General features: G+C 42.2%; 1 protein-coding gene across 1 annotated transcript; it reads right to left on the bottom strand.

Annotated features, from left to right (window-relative positions):
• Positions 1 to 2,864: 2,864 nt before the first annotated feature.
• On the bottom strand, positions 2,865 to 17,751 carry CHMP5 (charged multivesicular body protein 5). The gene is made up of 8 exons (XM_060781460.2): positions 17,584 to 17,751; positions 11,578 to 11,682; positions 9,032 to 9,078; positions 7,239 to 7,332; positions 7,084 to 7,155; positions 6,453 to 6,561; positions 3,849 to 3,961; positions 2,865 to 3,402 (listed from the first exon to the last, which is right to left on the bottom strand). Exons 1-8 carry the CDS (start codon positions 17,650 to 17,652, stop codon positions 3,352 to 3,354), a joined length of 660 nt encoding a protein of 219 aa, XP_060637443.1. The 5' UTR covers positions 17,653 to 17,751; the 3' UTR covers positions 2,865 to 3,351.
• Between the last annotated feature and the right edge of the window lie 3,601 nt (positions 17,752 to 21,352).

Below are 21,352 nucleotides of genomic sequence, written 5' to 3' on the forward strand. Positions count from 1 at the left end.
CCTTGCCAGAAGGTCATGGGGGACCTTGTCAAAGGCCTTACTGAAATCCAGGTACGCTACATCCACGGCATTCCCCGCATCTACCCAGTTTGTAACTCGAAAAAGGAGATCGGATTAGTCTGGCATGACTTGTTTTTGACAAATCCATGTTGACTATTAGCGATGACCACATTTGTTTCTAAGTGTTTGCAGACCACTTCCTGAAAAAAGATAATCATGTTTAATTGACACATCTCCATTTCAACTAGCATAAAAATCTCATCAATGTTTAATGGAAGATAGCTATCACAAGCCTGTGTTTTCATAATATGTTCCTTTAAAACAGTGGTCCCAACCCTATTTATTCCAGTTTACTGCACTAGCTATGAATCCCTACACCAATTCCACACTCTCTTCAGGCATATAACTAACATTTATGCAAGTTTTACCAGGAAGCCCCCTATGGTGCAGTGGGTTAAACCGCTGGGCTGCTGAGCTTGCTGACCAAAAGGTCGCAGGCTTGAATCTAGGGAACGATGTGAGCTGTCAGCCCCAGCCTAAACCTAACAGTTCAAAAACGTGCAAATGTGAGTAGATCAATAGGTACTGCTCCGTCAGGAAGGTAACGGCACTCCATGCAGTCATGCCGCCCACATGACCTTGGAGGTGTCTACAGACAACGCCGGCTCTTTGTCTTAGAAATGGAGATGAGCACCCCCAGAGTCGGACACAACTGGACTTAATGTCAGAGGAAAGCCTTTACCTTTACATATAGGTTACCTGAGGCCACGAAAGAATGCTACTAGTCAACATCAAACCAGCACTGTTGAATACCTCCCTCCAAATCTATGGCAAAAATCTGGAATATGTTGTGTACATACAGTTTCTAGAGCCATTCGGATTAACTAGATCAGGTATGGAAATCATGTGATCCTCTGTTGCAGTTCAGAAACGAACTGCAACTGCCAGCAGCCCTTAGCAGCATAGCCAGTAGTGAGAAATGGGAGTTGCAATCCAGAAAATCTGAAGTTTTTCTGATGATCCCTTTGGCCTTCTGATTCCTGATGAAACCTTTTCTTTTAACTCAGACCCAGTGATTGCCTTGTGTTTGCAAAAAAGGAGATCCACTTGGCTAAGTCACTTGTCTATTTTTATGATGGTAAGAATAAAACAAGCTGCCCCTGTCCACAATAAGTCTAGCTGATGGCCACCCCTCCGAGGCAGATAGTTGTCTTGGAGCTCTGGATATTCTTCATAGAGAAAATTAAAGGGGGTGGAAGGAGGAAAAGTTAGCAGAAATCAACTAAAATGATAGAACAAGTGCTCTGACTACTTAATAAAGTGAATGCAACTCTTTTACAATAACATAAATTGAGAAACGCAATAAAGAAATTTCATTTGCCTGTTCTAGGAATTTTTGAAACCTGTTCCTTTATGCATGACTTACATGAGTTTAGGAATAGATTTTTATGGAAAACAACACAAGTTTCATATTTAGTATGGCCAGTAAGATCACATAGTTGAACTATTTGGCCAATCCATGCTGTGTCCCAGTCTGGTGATCTGGAAAATGAAGTAATTAGAAAGTGTTTCTAATATATGTAATTTCTTTATGTTTGTGGGTAAACGGTATTTCAGTGTTGGATGTCGAGATTGTCCGGTTTGCCTACTCCAGAACATGCAATATATAATTGTCCTTCTTTAGGGGTCCTTTTCAAATCTAGGATACTATATCTCTCTCTGTGTGAATCATATATATCTATATCTATGACTAGATGGCTCTTTGTCAGGAGGGTGAAGGGAGTTGGACTGGGTGGCCTTTTCTGTTTTTCTGTATCTTCTGTTGGTCATGGAGTATTCGTGCGAAATTTAGTCCAGATCCATCATTGTTTGAGTCCACAGTGCTCTCTAGATGTAGGTGAACTACAACTCCCAAACTCAAGGTCAATGCCCATGTTGGTTATGGGAGCCCTGTGTGCCACATTTGGTTCTATTCAGAATGCTTTTTGATTGTAGGTGAACTATAAATCCCAGCAACTACAACTCCCAAATGACAAAATCAATTCCTTTTCTCCATCAGTGGTCACCTCGATCCGCCCTAGGGAGGTACACCTGGAAGCTACAAGGTGTAGAGCTTTTTTGACCTATGCTCCAATTCCGTGGAACTCATTGCCTCCATACATTAGAGCAATGTCGGAGTTGCGACCTTTTGTAAAGGCACTCAAGACTTGGCTGTTTGGTTGCGCATTTCAGTAATCAGATCTAATTTGCCAAATAGTCACTGTTGAATGTTTTTATGTTGAATGTTTTTATATTGTGTAAATGCTATTTTAGATTGTAAGTCGCTTGGAGCACCTTGGTGGAGAGCGACAAATTAAGAAATAAAGTGAAGTGAAGTGACGTGTGATGGTCACTCCTTAGGTTAGTAGGTGTCTTGTGGTCAAAATTGGCGGCAATTCATCCAATGGTTTTTGAGTTATGTTAATCCCACAAACAAACATTACATTTTTATTTATATAGATATATATATAGAGAGAGGGAGGGGATTCTTGGCTTTGAAAATGAGATTCGGAGAAAGCCTACTGGGATCAGTGGCTTCTCCACCATGAGGCTCCCTTTTGAATGAAGGTTCCTTATCAAATCAGGCACTGACCTGGACTACACATCTTCCAAACAACAAACATGAAGGAACAATGCCTCATCAGTTTGGGAAAATCTGGTCATTCCAAGACAACTGCATACAAACTGGTTCTATGTAGAAATAAGAAACTATTATTGCTTTATATCTACTACCTGGAGACCAATATTATTAAAATGATTAACAGTTTGGTTTTTACAAATAACTGAAATAGAGTTTTAAAAAATAGCATACAATAAGATCAAGATGCATTATATAGCATACTATTTATGTCAAAATGAATTCTAGATGGTAATCTCCTTTGCATATATTTCTTTATACAGTTACACTTAAGGTTAGCAAGTTATGGAGTAAAAATGGAAATATTCTTAGAAAATGTTCATGATCATAATAATGTTGTTTTAAGATAAACCACCACTATGGCCCTCTGTTATCCAGGGAAACATGAAGTCAAAGAAAGCTATAAATAATCCCACATTTTTTTTCATACAATATATCTACAACAGCAATATTTTAGAATATTTGAGTGGATCCCACAGAAAATAGTAGTGTCAGTTCCTTGTTTTTAATACAAAAGCTAGTAATAAAATCTCTTCAAAGAAGGAGAATTAACATTCATTGTTCACTCCATGTTCCAAACCATCGCACCGAAAACAAGGATTCCTACAATCTCAAAATGTTTTTGCTTAGAAATATCTAAGATATAAGACGGCATTCCCAATGAATGGGAGCGGTTATGTTGCTGGGATCTGTGGGAGTCCAAATTCATCCACCAGTACACCATCCTGTGAAACAGAAAACAGGCAGTTTAAGGTTAATCAGTATTCCACAAATTAGTACCAAGCATACCCATTATAAGCCAATGGAAGTTAATTTCCTGTCTATATACCAAGATATCTGCATCTGCAAACATTAAACCTGCCATTGCACTCATACTTTATGATGTTTATGATCATAGACATTATACTAAATCACAGTGAAGTTTCTTTAAATACTGTTCAGCAGGACAGGTGACTTGATCCTAACATAGCTTTTGTAGCACTGCATTTTTATGAATAACAAAAATTATGTACACATCCCTTATTCTCTGAGACAAAGATAAAACCAACAAGGAAAGACACATCTTTTTTAAGTTTGTAAAATTAACAAAAATGTGCTCTAATTTGGTAAGATTTTGGGGGAAATACTGTTGCATATGAAAGGGCCTGAGTTAGTGAGGGACAAGACTCACTTTGTTTTTTGCCTCAGCTGGCATGCCTTCTGGAATAGCTGGAACGGATGCCGCTTCATCCAAATAGGAGCTATCTTCATCAGCTAGAAGTTCATCACCCAGTGCCTCCAGTTCTAGAATTGTTGTTAAAATGGAAAATGTTTACAGTGATAATTGATAGTGGTTTATTTTTGTTTATTTATCGTGTCAGGAGCAACCAGACATTTGTATTACATTTTTAACAAAACAAACAGACAAAACACAAAGTTTGCAAGCTTGGTAGTTGATTAAATGAACTTTGACCACTATCTGGCCACTTGGAGTGCCTCTGGTGTTGCTGCAAGGAGGTCCTCCATTGTGCATGTAGCAGGGCTCAAGTTGCATGCCACTGCCAGAAGTGACAGAGAGTTTAATCTATGCTGATGATCGTGCCATTACTGCTCAAGCAGGGAGCTTTGAGATGGTTGAACAGAAGCTCTCTGAAGCTCTAGGTGCTCTTACTGCCTATTACAGGGAAAACCAGCTGATCCCTAATCCATCTAAAACACAGACATGTGCTTTTCACCTTAAGAACAGACAAACATCCCGAGCTCTGGGGATTACCTGGGAAGGAATCCCACTGGAGCATTGCAGTGCACCCAAATACCTGGGAGTCACTCTGGACCGTTCTCTGACCTACAAGAAGCACTGCCTGAATATCAAGCAAAAAGTGGGTGCTAGAAACAATACCATACGAAAGCTGACTAGCATAACCTGGGGATCACAACCAGACACAGTGAAGACATCTACCCTTGCACTACGCTACTCTGCTGCTGAGTATGCATGCCCAGTGTGGAACACATCTCACCACGTTAAAACAGTGGATGTGGCTCTTAATGAGACATCCCCTGTTTGGATATCAGCCAGCATATCAACGACTTAAATCAAAATTGATAGTGGTAAAGGTTTAGCTGATTTAAAATAAAACATAGCAGCACTTGCCGCAATTAGTATTTCTAAAAATATTGCTCTCAGTGTATTTAGAACACTTCTTCAAACAAAAACAACCCCTCATAGGATGATACTAATTATCAGCTATCAATTTTAAAAAATTGAATCCCATCCTCTAGTCTAAAAGATTACCTGATTTAAGTTCAATAAAAACACAATAGGCTGTGCTCTCGGGGCTACAATTTTTAAAAAACAAAATAATACGGAATAATAGAATGGGAAAAGCAAACAAGAACCAGATCTTAGTGGCATGAAAGCAGCAATGGCAATCAGCAGGAGTACTGCATCCCTGTCAAGCAAATGTCCGGAGTTTTGGAGTTCAATGCCATTTGTACGCAGATGACATCCAACTCTATAATAATCATCATCATCATCATCATCATCATTTGTACCTCACCACCATCTCCCCAATGGGGACTCGGAGCGGCTTACATGAGGCCAAGCCCAAACAACATTTACAATAAAGAATGACCGAACGCAAACCGAAAACGCAAACAATAAACAACATCATAATTACATAAAACATATGAATATACAACACCATAAAATTACAGTAAACACAAACACAGTGACAAAGGGCGGGCTACATGTAATGGTTAAAAGAAGAACTAAATTAAAACTGTTTAAAAACTTGGGTGAGATAAAAGAGAAACAAATTATTTGTGGAGGAGAGCTCATTATAGTGGGAGTTGTGGAATCAAGCTTTCCCACGAGGGGGAGAACGTATACTCCAGTGACAGAACATTGCACATGAGTGATAATGTGGGATTGAATACCTATTCACCAAAGGCGCAATGGAAGAACCAGGTTTTGAGGTTCTTTTAAAAAGTTTCTAGGGTAGGGGCTTTCCTAATTTTTCCAGGTAGTGAATTCCAGAGTCGGGGAGCCACTGAGAAAAAAGCTCTCTCCCTTGTGCTTACAAGGCGAGCTTGTGAGACTGGCAGGGGTGAAAGAAGGGCCTCCCCAGAAGATCGAAGGGAGGCCCTCTATCACTCATTTTCACCAGATGCTAAGGAGGTTGTCCAAGTCCTGAACCGGTGCCTGGCCGCTGTGACGGTCTGGATGAGGGAAAGCAAACTGAAGTTGAATTTAGACAAGACAGAGCTTTAGGGCTTTGGCCTATAAAGCCCTAAACGGCCCCGCCCCAAATTACCTGTCCGAACGCATCTCCCCCTATGTACCATCGTGAAGATTAATATTCTCCCGGGAGGCCCTGCTTTCCGTCCCACCATTGTCACAGGCACGATTGGTGGGGACGAAGGACAGGGCCTTCTCGGTGATTGCTCTCCGGTAATGGAACCCCCTTCCTGGTGAGATCATGTCGGCCCCCTCCTTCCTGTCCTTTAGGTCAGCCCCCTCCCTCCTGTCCTTTAGAAGGATGGTAAAAACTTGGCTGTGGGACCAAGTTTTCGGGACAGGCAATAAAGTGGCAATAGAAAAGATGACCAGGCCAATTAGATTTTACACGGATGACTAGGACGGTTTTAAATGGGGTATTTTAATATTTTGATAAATGTTTTTTAATGTTTTAAATAATGTTTTAAATAATTAAATAGTAAATAAATGTCAACATGTCTGTCTTGACCCCAAGTTACCTAACCAGAGACTTGCTAGAACACAGTGAGTGTAACATACCAGCCTCTAAGTCATCTTCATCTATTTCTGGAGTTCCATAACTGCGGCCCAGTGCTTCCTGAATTTCGCTAGCATCTTCCATCATATCTTCCAACTGGTCTTGGAGGTCCTAAAGTTACAAACATCCCAATTGGGGTAAATAAGGCACCAATGTAAAGATTTTTCAGTATTCATTACAGCTTATTTTTCTGTCTGAAGTGATCAACAGAATCTTGATCAATTGGGAGGATCTTTTTAGTTATATTTAGTGAAGACCCACTGAAATTAATGGTGCTACTGACTGACTGAATCCAGGCACCTTTTAAACTGCTACCAATGGAGGAGTTTTAGCATCTAAAACAGCTTGATTAATACAAACCCGTAATGACAATATTTAGTCCTTGAGAGGAAAATAATAATAATAATAATAATAATAATAATAATAATAATACTTTATTTCTACCCCGCCACCATCTCCCCAAGGGGACTCGGGGCGGCTTACATGAGGCCAAGAGAGTAAAAGACAGAGAGAAAGGGGAAAACACTTGACCTAATTCCAAATGTAAAATAAAAATAAACATGTACAACCTTACATTGTTAAAGTCTAATTTCTTATCACACATTAGTCTTTTAAACTGATATAAAAGCTCACCTCAATTTGATCAATTTTCACTTGCTTGTAAGCCTTTTTCATTTCCTTCACTCCCACTTTCATGGCGTCCACCTAGAACAAGAAAAATATTTTATATTTAAACTAACTACACCACAAGCAAAATATTGACATGAAAACTGAAATAAAAAAGTTACCGTCGTTTTGGTATCTTTCAGAGACTGGATGGTATAATTGGCTTGTTCCATATTGAAAGACTGTTGGGCAAGGTTATCACGCTGGTTTTCATACCTATATTTGAAACATATTATAGTCATGAATAACGCTGTAAGTGAAAGGCTAATGCTGCTGCTGCAATGCCTGACTCTCCTTCCAGATGAACAGTGAACAGCTGAGTCCATATCCCAAAGTGAGGAGAATTCTAGAAAAATGCTGCTGTAATAAATTAATCCTTGTGTCTCCAAAGTATACAAATGCAAATTAAACCTAACTTCCTATGGGCCGTGGCAGGGTAGAGCCACAATGTTCAATCCCGGATTTCAAAATGTAATTCTTTTTTCCCCCTCTGCTTTGTTAACAAGACCCTAACCCAAATGTTGCTCAGTCTGAGCACAATAATAATAATAATGATAATAATAAACTTTATTTGTACCCCGCTACCATCTCCCCAAAGGACTCGGTGCGGCTTACATGAGCCCAAGCCCACAATACATCAATAAACAAAACATCAAATAAAACAATCAATACAATACAATTCATATAAATCACATAAACAAAAATAAGCAATAAACAATCAACAGTGATATACAAGCATTTAAAAACCAATGGCCGGGCCATTGTAATAAATTAAAATTAAAATAATGCTGACGTGACGTGAACATTTTCAGAGAGAAGTGAGGGAACGCAGTCAGTCATAAATCAATGGTAAAGTGCATTTTGAGGGCATATTGCTGAGAGTTTTCCTTATTCTGGGAAGGCACACTGGAACAACCACGTTTTCAGGCTCCTCTTGAAGACTGCCAGATTTAGGGCATGTCTGATGTCCCTGGGAAGTGAGTTCCAAAGTCAGGGGGCCACCACCGAGAAAGCCCTCTCCCTCATCCCCACCAATCTCGCCTGCGAGGGAGGGGGGAACGTGAGCAGGGCCTCTCCAGATGATCGAAGAGATCATGTGGGTTCATACACAGAAATGCAGTCACGCAGATAAGCGGGTCCCAAAACATTCAGAGCTTTCTAGGTCAGAACCTGCACTTTGAATTGGGACCGGAAAATGGATGGCAGCCAGTGGAGCTCCTTAAACAGGAGGGTTGACCGCTCTCTGTAAGAAGCGTCAGTTAGTAGCCTGGCTGCCAACTGTTGTGCAAATTGAAATTTCCGGGCCATTTTCAAGGGCAGCCCCATGTAGAGTGCATTACAGTAATCCAATCTGGAAGTGACTAAGGCATGGACCACCCTGGCCAGATCCAACTTCACGAGGTACAGTCGCAGCTGGCGCACAAGTCTTAATTGTGCGAAGGCCCTCCCGCCAATGTAAATTGCATCTTCATAAGTCAGCCAGTAGGGGAAAATTACTGAATCCGAATTTCACAAACCATTTTTATGTAATTTTACTAATCTAAACTGGATAACCAGGTACCTTGACTGCTGTTCCTTTTAATGTATTGAAGGAATTTATCTCTTATTCCTTCTCCTTACACCATACAGGCTCCCAAAAATACCTTCCAAAACGAATGAAGAAGTGTCTGGAAATCTACTTCTGGTTTTAAAACACTTTAAACAGGGTGGAGGTGAGTGACCTACCCTCTATGGAGTGGAGGGGCTGAGGCCTGCATGCAAGTCTCAAGGCCACATGTTGGCCACACCTACATTATAAGCAATAAAAACAATTCCTCTCACACAGACAAAGAGGAATTGGAAGCGTGGTTGGAGAATAGCATTGCTGGCAAGAGTTCAAGCCCATTTCTTTAATTAAAAAAAGAAGTAAACTTACATCCTCTTCTGTTTTAACACTCTCAGGGCTTTCTGCTTTACCATGTTCTAAAAAAGAGGTGGCAGTAAGTTATCAGTAAAAATTAATGGCTGAATGCAACACTTGTTTTAAGCACTATATACTACCTTTCTATTATAATAGCCAATATGGTTTATGAACATACATGTATTTTGAGAGTATAAACAGTCACTGAAGAAACCAATTCTAAAGAGCTCCCGTGCAGTAATAATTCCTAGCCAAACAAAATATTCCTCCATGGAGTTCAAGAGACATAATTTAAATATCCAGCACCTATTTTGCCCTCATCACCATCTTGACATAAATACTGCATATAAGATGACTGGGCGTATAAGACGACCCCCAACTTTTCCAATTAAAATATAGAGTTAGGGATATATTTGCCGTATAAGACTACCTCTCTTCCAAAGCACACCAAATAAAATTTTAAAAAGCATTAGATTTGATTTCAATATGGTCATTTTCCTATTACTGTACCTCCTTCTCTGCCTCTCCGATCTCGCACATGCGCACCTGCAGTCTTCAGGAGCAGGATCTGAGAGGCGGGTTAGGAGGTACGGTAATAGGATACAAGGGCGGGCCAGACAGGTAAAAGAGGTGTGTTTTTCTGGGCCCAAAACCACTCTATCTCTTTTTTCCATATCCCGGGCGCCCCGGACACCTGCAGCTTGCTACACTCTTCACTTACATCTTTACGGTGAGGCGCCCCTTCACCTCACCATCGGGACCGCATTAAGTCCACGAATCCTGATGAATGGATTTTCTTCTACCGTTTTTGAACTGCTTAGAAACAGCATCTCCCTTAATGCTTTCATATAGTCGCTGAATAAGGCAGGGACGCAGCCACTGCCATTTTTTAGCTCCCCCCACCATATGCGGCAACCACAGATTCTCCAATCCGATTGGAAGTTTCAGCACCCGCTCTATAAGACGACTCCCGGCATATAAGGCTACTCCCGCATAAGAGACGACCCCCACGTATAAGGCTACTCCCGTGTATAAGACTACCCCGTGTATAAAGCTATCCCCTGTATAAGACTACTCCCATGTATAAGACTACCCCAGTGTATAAAACTACCCTCGCGTATAAGACTACCCCCGCGTATAAGACGACCTCGAGTATAAGACAACCCTTGACTTCTGAGAAGATTTTCTTGGGTTTAAAAGTAGTCTTATACACCAGAATATACGGTAAATATAAGTTTCTGACAAAGTGGCCTTTGAACTTTGGTATCCACTTTCAAGTAAACACAAAGATACACTGGCTCTTACATTTTCTTAACTAAGCCTAACGCAAACTGAAGTACTCATATTTGCAGCCTTTTAAAATAGTAAAATATTTTATAATTTAATTCATTAAATATTTTGTATTTTAAACAATAAAACTTTATAGTTAAAACATTTTATTCTCTTTTGCAACAAATCTGAGAGGTAATCTATATTGGCATTTATAGACTAGAAACAGAAACTGAAAGACAACGTCTTGCTCAATACCAACTAGCAAGTTTATAGCTATGCTAAGACTCAAATCCAAGGAACTCAGCTAACATCTAATGTGATACTCACTACAGATTCAAAACCATGACTGTCAAAACGTTCAATGTGGGAAGGAATTTTGTGTTCACACACCATTCTTCAATAACTGCCCTTTGTTGGGTAGAGTTGAGAGAGCACTGCTCATATCAGCAGTGATAAAACAATTACTTTCAGTATGACAACATTACTACCTACGAGATTTTTTTAGATCTATGATATATGGTACAGGTATTAAATACAGGCAGTCTATGGGTTACAAACAAGATAGGTTCTGTAGGTTTGTTCTTAAGTTGAATTTGTATGTAACTTGAAAGAGGTACATTTTTGAAGTATAACTCAATGCAGTTTTTGATAGCATAGGGAGGGTTAACACCCCTGTAATGTTTATTTTGCTGCCTGTGCAACTGTTCAGAAGTGAGGTGGTAAATACTATTATTATTATTATTATTATTATTATTATTATTATTATTATTGTTATTATTATTATTCGCTTCCTGGCCCTGTGACAATTGGATTTTAAAAATGTTGGCTTCTCACAGAAACAAGGATTGGTGATAAAAACTTCAGTAGGGGATCTTTTTTCTCATGATAACTTTTTCAGGAGTGAATTTCCTGTCCTAATTGTCTCAGGGACAGAAAGTGGGATTAAATCTCATGGGAATACAGATAGCAGCACAAATCTCACAGTGGCTCTAACCCCATGTCTTACTAACAAAAACTAAAAGTATATATATTATTTATTTTTACTGTGCGTTTTCAAATACTGCAAAAGGCCCAGTGCACGCTGCTGGCAGGTGTGTACGCCCCTGGGTCCACCTAGTGCCACCGCCCATCCCCCATGTTTGTACTAGAACTCTGATGCAAGTTGGATGTTTGTAACTTGGGGACTTCCTGTACTGAACCAAATACAGAAAAAAAGTTAATCAAAACTTCAAAACCTGGAGAACTAGTTCTGCAATGAGTCATCTGGTCATATGTTGCTCACATCATACCTTTGCAGGTCCCTCCCTCATTTTCTTCATTTGATCTTTATACTTCACCAGTTCTGCATCAAGTCTAGAAATTTTCTTGTCAATGGATTCTGCTCTGCTGTCCACCTGTAACAAAAGGAAGAATTTAAAAATCACTATTGCTAGTTGAAAGGATGCTAGACTATGGAGTCAGTACAGCAATTACAAAAGATCCTCAAGCATGTCATTCTGCGATCAAACACCAAACGTTTTAAAATAAAATAGTATTGTTTTATAGTGTATATAAGAAATAAAACAGGCAATCGAAAAAGGAAAGGAAAGAAGAAAAATATGCAAAAGAGTAAGCAGGTTTACAAAATAATATACTGTCAGTGCTCATTAAACATATGAAAAATCACAATTGGCTGTACAGTTACTATACCTTAACATTTCTTATCTCTCTATGCCCACACCTGTGAATCCAACCTCCATGGCCTTCAACGCCCCTCAAAAAGGATCGCACAACTAACCAGCAACTACCCATATGCCTTCTTTCACTAAATCGCCTTTATGGGAAACACCAAACTTGAAAACTGTATACATTTTTAAAAATCAGATTCCATTTAACAAGAGAGATTATTCACAAAAAGCACAGCAGTAGAGATTAGCAATCCAAGAGCAAAGCCGGACCAAAGGTGTGACACCTAGCTTTCCACTGACAACCTGAAAGCAAAAGAATCAAGCAGAACATAGTGTTTATATCATAACCACATCATTTGATGGGAGGGGTGAGGAGAGAGGACATGACTTCTCAAGACTCTGCAAAATGTAATAGCTATTATACAAATCACAATAACATGAAAACACAACTGAATTCCAGTTTGGAGTAAAATGTGGGGTACACGTTACATAATCATTGCATAGAATAATTCCAACAAAAGCAGTTCTGCTCATGTTACTTCCTAAGTATTTCAGAATACAAAGATGAATATGCAAGACGGCAGCACAGAATACTTTAGCATACACCATCACTCTGTACCCGATTGTTTCCATCAGTGCCTCGAGGCCGTTACTGGATGGCTGCGTGCCAGCAGGTTGAGGGTGAATCCAGCAAAGACGGAGATCCTATGGCTGGGTGGACCGGGCAGTGGGGACATCCATCTGCCCACCCTGGATGGCGAGGCGTTACGCCGGTCATCATTGGTAAAGAGTCTGGGAGTCCTTTTGGACCCTCTGCTGACAATGGAGGCCCAGGTCTCCACCGTGAGCAGAACCGCCTTCTTTCACCTGCGGCAGGCTAGACAGCTGGCCCCCTACCTGTCCAGGGACGACCTAGCTACGGTGATCCAAGCCACGGTCATCTCAAGACTGGACTACTGTAACGCCCTCTACATTGGCCTCCCTCTGTCAGTGATTCGGAAGCTCAAGTTGGTACAAAACGCAGCTGCTCGGCTTCTTGCAGGAATTCCGATGAGATGCCACATAACACCAATCTTACTACAGCTGCATTGGTTACCAATTGAGCACCGGATCACTTTCAAAGTGATGGTACTCACCTTTAAGGCCTTGCATGGTCTGGGACCAATGTATCTGAGGGATCGTCTCACCCCCTACCAACCCCAGAGATCCCTCCGTTCTGAGGACCAAGATCTATTGGAGGTCCCCAGTGTCAAGACCTTGCGTCTAGCGGCAACCAGACGCAGAGCCTTCACAGCAGTGGCATCATCAATCTGGAATGCTCTGCCACCTGAGGTTCGTGCCCTGCGGGACTTACCAGCTTTCCGCAGGGCATGCAAGACATACCTGTTCCGACAGGCTTTTAATGTTTGATACTGTTGTTTTTAAATTGTTTTAAATTGCTTTTAAACTTTGTTAGATTTTAGCTATTCTTGTAAGCCCCTCCGAGCCCCAGGGGAGTGGCGGCATATAAGTTTAAATAATAAATAAATAAATAAATAATCACCAATAAAACCCTATGTCACACTGCAATCAGCTTTCAACCGTTTCCTCAATTTCAAACATAATTCGCCATGCAGCATAAAAGGCAGCACACAGAAGCAATTGTCCTTTGGATTTTGGCCAGTGATGTAACAGCCAGCTGACCCAGCAGCCTCCAAGGAGAGAACATAAAAGGTCTGACTTAGAGGCCTGGAAGAGCTTTGTTGGACTCTGCTGCAAGAGGGACCCTGGGGCCTGAGTGTTGACATCCAGCTTTGCTGCCAGCTCAGCCCTGGGCTTACTCACGAGGAGACCTGCAGTCACACCCTCATTCCAGCCAGCTGACCCAGCAGCCTCCAAGGAGAGAACATAAAAGGTCTGACCTAGAGGCCTGGAAGAGCTTTGATGGGCTCTGCTGCAAGAGGGACCCTGGGGCCTGAGTATTGCCATCCAGCTTTGCTGCCTGCTCAGCCCTGGACTTACCCACAAGGAGACCTGCAGCCACACCTTCATTCCAGCCAGCTGACCCAACAGAGAGAGAACATGGCCCCCACAACCTCGCCGCACTGCCACCCATTGACCAGCTGCCTGAATACCTGCGGCGGGTGCCTCCATAGCCACGCTGCCCATCATTTGGACATTGGAACACCTGTGCGGGTGCTCGTTTTCAGGGTTCCCCTGCCTCTCCTGTTGCTTCAGACCACTTTTTCCATCAGCCCACTTTGGTTGGGATTCAATGTTTACTTTTAAGCTCTTTTTTGTATTTATATTTGAATTATTGTATGTTTACTTTTAAGCTTTTTTATTGTATTTCTATTTGAATTACTTCTAAGCTTGTTATTGTATTTATATTCGAATTATTATCACATGTTTATTATTGTATGTTTAAATTGATATGTTAGTTGTTTAAATTCATATGTTATGTTTATTATTATATGTGTAATGCGGTATTGTATGCCATGGATTGTAAGCCACACTGAGTCCCCCACTGGGGTGAGTATAAATGTAGTATAATACTAATAATAAAATAATAGTAAAGTGAGGTTCAATGAATGGAAAGAAATACAATACATTTTAAATTATGATTTAAGAGATGTGCAGGCTAAAAGCAAAGTTAAAAAGTGGAGGTTTTTTACACAATGTGTTATTTTAGTGGCAACATTCGTCTCTGGCACAAGGCTATTCATACTAGGATGGGAGGGAAGAGATGCTGAAAATCTGATGAAGAAAAAGGACAGATGACAAGGATAAAACAAGGCACAGAAGCCTTGCATAGGATTCCATGTTTGGGTTTTCAACCAGAACTGCCCACACATTAGCATGTGACTTGTTCAAAACAAGGGACATGGAATGTGGCATTTGAGGAGAACAAGAAAGTTGAAATTCATGTTTTATACACACTATTTGTATACAAAACTAACACAGACCGATTAGGCACACATAATCCAAATTGCCTTTCAATCTGTCACTGACAGACACCCTCTAAAATGAAGATAATAAACTGGACAGATGGCATAACTCTAGCTGTTATGCATGAACACCAATTTGACACACACCTTGCTTAACAATTTACTTTACAAATCTGCTCCTCTTTTATCTCATCCTGAGTTTTAACATTTTATCTTGCACATTCTCATTGTCATTGTGGATGGTGTATTTGTATATTGCCTATTTATTGTATTCATATGTTTTATGTATTTTACTGTGTTGTTGCTTGTGTTTTGGTTTTTATTTTATTTTAATTTACTGTTTGGGCTTGGCCTCATGTAAGCCACTCCGAGTCCACACTGGGAGAGATGGTGGTGGGGTATAAATAAAGTTTATTATTATTAATTTCCAAAGCTGCAGAAAACAAGCCTGTTCCCTCTTCCTTATGACATCTTTCCCCATATTTTATACATGGCTATCATGTCTCCTCTCAACCTTCTCTTCTGCAGGATAAACAGACCAAGCTCTTTAAGGCACTGCTCATAGGACATTGTCCTCCAGGCCTTTTGATCGTTTTAGTTTCCCAGATGCCATATGTCCTGTATCTCAAAAACTAGAGCTGATAGGGGAAACTGGTACAATTCTGGGAATCAGCAGGTCAAATGTACTCAGAAACATTTGTGGCCCCAAAATGTGTATTGACCAGAGTAATCTAAATGGGAAGCCGCTTTGTGTGTGTTGAAATGCAACTGGGCTGCACCTCCTGAGCCCTTTGGCTTCAGGTGCATGACTTGGCACTTTGGGGAAGGTTGTGCTAAAAGACTGTGGGCGAATGAAGAGGAGATGCCTCCCTTTGCCAGTCAATGGCATTGGCCTTTCCTGTCTACCCCTTGAGATGTTGTTGTCAACTGCTGTCATGACCCTACCGATGAGAGATCTCCAAGATACTCTGTTGTTAAAAACCCTGTTGGTTTCCTCGGTTGTGTCTTTCCACTTGCTGTGTGGCCTTCCTCTTTTCTGTTGTCTTCTGCTTTTCCTAGCATTTGCACCTTTTACACTGAACCATGTTGTCTCATATGTCCAAAGCATATTGTTTCCAAAAGGTACCAAATCCATCTGAACAAATTGTATAGAAATTGAAAAAAAGTGCTGAGAATATGCATTCTTTTGTTAGAAAATACAGTTTTCTAAACCCTGTACCAAATGATTTGATAGTTGTGATCTGTGCATAATAATATTCTAAAAAAAGGTAAAGGTTCAACAGAAAGGAGGAAACCATGAAAATGAACAAAATCTGGCTACCAGTATTAAAAAAACTCTAAAATTACAACAGCACAACAACAGAGAGACATCTAACAAGGACATCTAATCACCTCTCAACAAATGTTTGCTCCAGGCATTGTCAGGCCATTATATGCTAATTAGGGTGGTCAGTTGAAACATTCACACCTAGCTCCAGCAGACAAGAGTCTTTTGTCCCACCCTGGTCATTCCACAGATATATAAATCCTTTTTCCTAGTTCCAACAGACCTCACTACCTCTGAGGATGCTTGCCATAGATGCAGGCGAAACGTCAGGAGAGAATGCCTCTAGACCATGGCCATATAGCCCAAAAAAACCTACAACAACCCAGTGATTCCAGCCATGAAAGCCTTCGACAATACAAGGTAAAGGTTGTCCCCTGACATTAAGTCTAGTCATGTCTGACTCTGGGGTGTGGTGCTCATTTCTAAGCCGAAAAGCTGGCGTTGTCCATAGACACCTCCAAGGTCATGTGGCCAGCATGACTGCATGGAGCACCCTTGCCTTCCCTATTGATCTACTTACATTTGCATGTTTTCAAACTACTAGGTTGGCAGTAGCTAAGGCTGGCAGTGGAAGCTCATGCTGCTCCCCGGAATTAAAATTGCGACCTTTCAGTCAACAAGCTCAGAAGCTCAGCGCTTTAACCCACTGCACCACCGGGGGCTCCTCAATATTCTAATAATATTCTACTCCTAGCCAAATAAACATACCCGGTTTTTTAAGACACTCCTCATAAGGCATGGTCTCCGGTCCTTTGATCATTTTAGTCACCCTCCTCTGGACACCTTCCAGCTTGTCAATACCTCTTTTCAACTGTGGTGCCCAGAAAACATAACCAAAGCCCTCCTGACAAAGGGCCATGCAGTCATTCCCACACACACATATATACGTATATGACAGATGCAGTATCATAGATTAGAAAGGGACCCCTAAAGAAGGACAATGATATGTTACATGTTCCAGAGTAGGCAAACCAGACAATCTCCACATCAACACTGACAAAGAAACAGCAAGAAATACTGTTTACCCACAAGCATAAAGAAACCAACACTTTCTCATTACTTTTCCAGATCACCAGACTGGGCCACAGCAACTAGTGGCAGGGGACCGCTAGTCCCATATACGTTTACCCAGGAGTATGACACACTGGACCCTGGGCAGTTTCCAATTCTGAGTGAACGGCGTTGGAAACTGACAAAGAAGCCGGAGAAGCTAGAAAAAGGCCTGTGGGCCTCAGGCCCTGAGGTGAAGCCGGGCCAGAGGGAGGAGAGGCGTCTCGAGGGCGGAAGGAGCGGGACTGGGGAGAAAGGCCCCGAGGAGGAACCAGGCAGCCGGGGAGGAGGAGGAGGCCCCACACCCGCCGCCCCTCTACCCACCGTGCCAATGCAGTCCGTCAGGTTCGGGGGCGGCGCCTTGGGCTTCGACTTGCCAAACAAGCGGTTCATGGCGGCGGCGGCACAGCGGGCAACAACACCAACAATGGGGTACCAGGAAGCTTTCGCCGGAACGCCGCTCCCCTCAGACCCGGAAGAGCCCGCCGCAGCTCAGCATCCAATGGAAGAGCGGCAGGGGCGGAAGCGGATGTGAAGCTGCGTGAGCAGAAGAAGCCCCGCAGTGCTTCCGCCCGGTCTTGAGGCAGAGGGGGAGAATCATAGAATCATAGAGTTGGAAGAGACCTAATAAATAATAACAACAACCCAGTTCTTGTGGGTTTTTTCGGGCTATATGGCCATGTTCTAGAGGCATTTCTCCTGACGTTTCGCCTGCATCTATGGCAAGCATCCTCAGAGGTAGTGAGGTCTGTTGGAACTGGGAAAAAAGGGGGTTTATATATCTGTGGAATGACCAGGGTGAGACAAAGGGCTTTTGTAAGTTGGGCTAGGTGTGAATCTTTCAACTGACCACCTTGATTAGCATACAATGGGCTGACTGTGCCTGGAGCAAACTCTTCTTGAAAGGTGATTAGATGTCCCTGCCTGTTTTCCTCTCTGCTGTTTTTGCTGTTGCAATTTTAGAATTTTTTAGTACTGGTAGCCAGATTTTGTTCATTTTCATGGTTTCTTCCTTTCTGTTGAAATTGTCCACATATTTGTGGATTTCAATGGCTTCTCTGTGTAGTCTGACATGGTTGTTGTGAGAGTGGTCCAGCATTTTGTGTTCTCAAATAATATGCTGTGTCCAGGCTGGTTCATCAGGTGCTCTGCTATGGCTGAAAACAGGCAGGGACAACTAATCACCTTTCAAGAAGAGTTTGCTCCAGGCACAGTCAGCCCATTGTATGCTAATCAAGGTGGTCAGTTTAAAGATTCACACCTAGCCCAACTGAGGATGCTTGCCATAGATGCAGGCGAAACGTCAGGAGAAATGCCTCTAGAACATGGCCATATAGCCCGAAAAAACCCACAAGAACTGAGTGATTCCACCCATGAAAGCCTTCGACAATACAATAACAACAACAACAATAGTGACTCGGTGTGACTTACATGAGGCCAAACCCACAGTACATCAATAACAAAAGCAATAACAAAAACAATCAATACAATACAATTAATATAAATCACATAAACAATAAACAGTAAACAGTAACACACAAACATTTAAAAACCTATGGCCGGGCCAAATGTAATAGTTTAAACGGGCCATCCAGTCCAACCCCCTGCCAAGAAGCAGGAAAACTGCATTCAAAGCACCCCCGACAGATGGCCATCCAGCCTCTGTTTAAAAGCTTCCAAAGAAGGAGCCTCCACCACACTCAGGAGCAGAGAATTCCACTGCTGAACGGCTATCACAGTCAGGAAGTTCTTCCTCATGTTCAGACGGAATCTCCTTTCTTGTAGTTTGAAGCCATGTCCCAGAAGCACCTTATTAGTCCACGCTCTGGTTACATCCCGCTCTGGTTACATCCCAATTAGACTACTGCAACGCTCTCTACGTGGGGTTGCCCTTGAAGATGGCCCGGAAGCTCCAATTGGTCCAACGTGCGGCAGCCATGTTACTAACAGGAGCGGGACGCAGGGAGCATACAACCCCCTTGCTGTACCAGCTCCACTGGCTGCCGATTTGCTACCAGGCTCAATTCAAGGTGCTGGCATTGGCCTATAAAGCCCTAAACAGTTCCGGCCCAAGATACCTGTCCAACCGCATCTCGACCTACGAGCCCACCAGGACTTTGAGATCTTCCGGGGAGGCCCTGCTCTCGATCCCGCCTGCTTCACAGGCATGGCTGGTGGGGACGAGAGATAGGGCCTTCTCAGTGGTGGCTCCTCGACTGTGGAACACCCTTCCCGTGGACATCAGACTGGCTCCTTCCCTGATGATATTCCGCAGGAAATTAAAGACTTGGTTGTTCAAGAAGGCGTTCGAACAAGAAGTGCAATGATTGGTAATGATGATAGGATTGGAATAACGGAAATGATACTGGATTGTGGTTTGGACGATGAGACGACGCGGAATGGCTTTTGTAGTAATGATGATGGTTTTGATGATGATGTTTTTGTTTAATGCTGGATGTGGATTTTATATTATGTCTTGAATTGTTGAATTTTGTTCCTTCCATGTTGTACACCGCTGTGAGTCGCCCCCGGCTGAGAACAGCGGTATAGAAGCAAAGTAAATAAATAAATAAATAGAGACTTAAGATTGTCCGCACATGACACTTAACCAAAATCCTTATATTTCACTCGGCATACTCAGCACTTTTAATCTGTACCCATTACACTTGGCCCGGCCTTAGTTTTACCGTGTTATGCTGTATTGTTTTTACTGTTTACTGTCTATTGCTTTAATATTTTGATTTGCTTTATGGTGTATGTGTATTGTTAGACTGTTGTTTTATTGAGGCCTTGGCCTTTGTAAGTCACATCAAGTCCTTCGGGAGATGTTAGCAGGGTACAAATAAAGTTAATAATAATAATAGTAATAATAATTGTTCCGTGTCCTAGTCTCCAGGGCAGCAGAAAACAAGGTTGCTCCCTCCTCCCTGTGGCTTCCTCTCACATACTTATACATGATCATCATGTCTCCTCTCAGCCTTCTCTTCTGAAGGATAAACATGCCCAGCTCCTTAAGTCGCTCCTCATAGAGCTTGTTCTCCGCACACAAAGCAGGGATTGCAGGAGACTTCTGCATGCTATGTGGAAACCAGTCTCAACTTCTTATTAAACTCTGAGTCCCAATCCCAAATGGGTCCCAATCCCAAACTCTGAGTCCCAATCCCTTAGCTTAATGTTCAGGTGATGAAAATCACCTCATGACTCTTTTAGACATTTACACGAATCTGTTGTGCAGTTTACAACCGATGCTGCAGGTGATGCTTCAATTGTACATCACAAAAAGGAAAATCTCCTTGCATTGTCGAAGGCTTTCATGGCCAGATTCACTGGGTTGTTGTAGGTTTTTTTGGGCTATATGGCCATGTTCTAGAGGAATTCTCTCCTGACGTTTCGCCTGCATCCATGGCAAGCATCCTCAGAGGTAGTGAGGTCTGTTGGAACTAAGAAAATGGGTTTATATATCTGTGGAATGACCCGGGTGGGACAAAGGACTGCTGTCTGCTGAAGCTAGGTGTGAATGTTTCAAGTGACGGCCTTAATTAGCATTGGAGCCCCCGGTGGTGCAGTGGGTTAAACCCCTGTGCCGGCAGAACTGAAGATCGACAGGTTGCAGGTTCGAATCCGGGGAGAGCGCGGATGAGCTCCCTCTATCAGCTCCAGCTCCTCATGCAGGGACATGAGAGAAGCCTACCACAAGGATGATAAACCATCAAAACACCCGGGTGTCCCCTGGGCAACGTCCTTGCAGACGGCCAATTCTCTCACACCAGAAGCGACCTGCAGTTTCTCAAATTGCTCCTGATAAGACAAAAGAGGATTTGATGGCATGGCAGTGCCTGGGGCAATCTTTACTTGAGCGGTGATTAGATGTCTCTGTTGTTTTGTTGTTGTAATTTTCTCCTCCGTGCCCCCCCCCCCCCCCCGACTCTGGAACGCATTACCCAGCGAGATTAGACTAGCCCCCACCTTTGAAACTTTTAAGAACCTCAAGATGTGCCTTTTCCGTTGCACTTTTAGGGAGTGATTTCACATCTCCTTTGTCATGCTCTTCTATAATGGGTGTCCTCATATTGTATTGTCTCCTGACCGTATG

The sequence above is a fragment of the Anolis sagrei genome, chromosome 6 (assembly GCF_037176765.1).
Source record: "Anolis sagrei isolate rAnoSag1 chromosome 6, rAnoSag1.mat, whole genome shotgun sequence".
Classification (NCBI taxonomy): Eukaryota; Metazoa; Chordata; class Lepidosauria; order Squamata; family Dactyloidae; genus Anolis; species Anolis sagrei.

Bases quoted from the DNA above. Each gene is read 5' to 3' on its own strand.
- CHMP5 (XM_060781460.2), bottom strand. From the start codon at position 17,652: ATGAACCGCTTGTTTGGCAAGTCGAAGCCCAAGGCGCCGCCCCCGAAC. The intron at 6,562-7,083 runs GTGAGCTTTTAT...TTGTAACTTTAG, and splicing joins TGAAAATTGATCAAATTGAG to GACCTCCAAGACCAGTTGGA. The intron at 3,962-6,452 runs GTATGTTACACT...CAACAATTCTAG, and splicing joins TGAAGATGACTTAGAGGCTG to AACTGGAGGCACTGGGTGAT.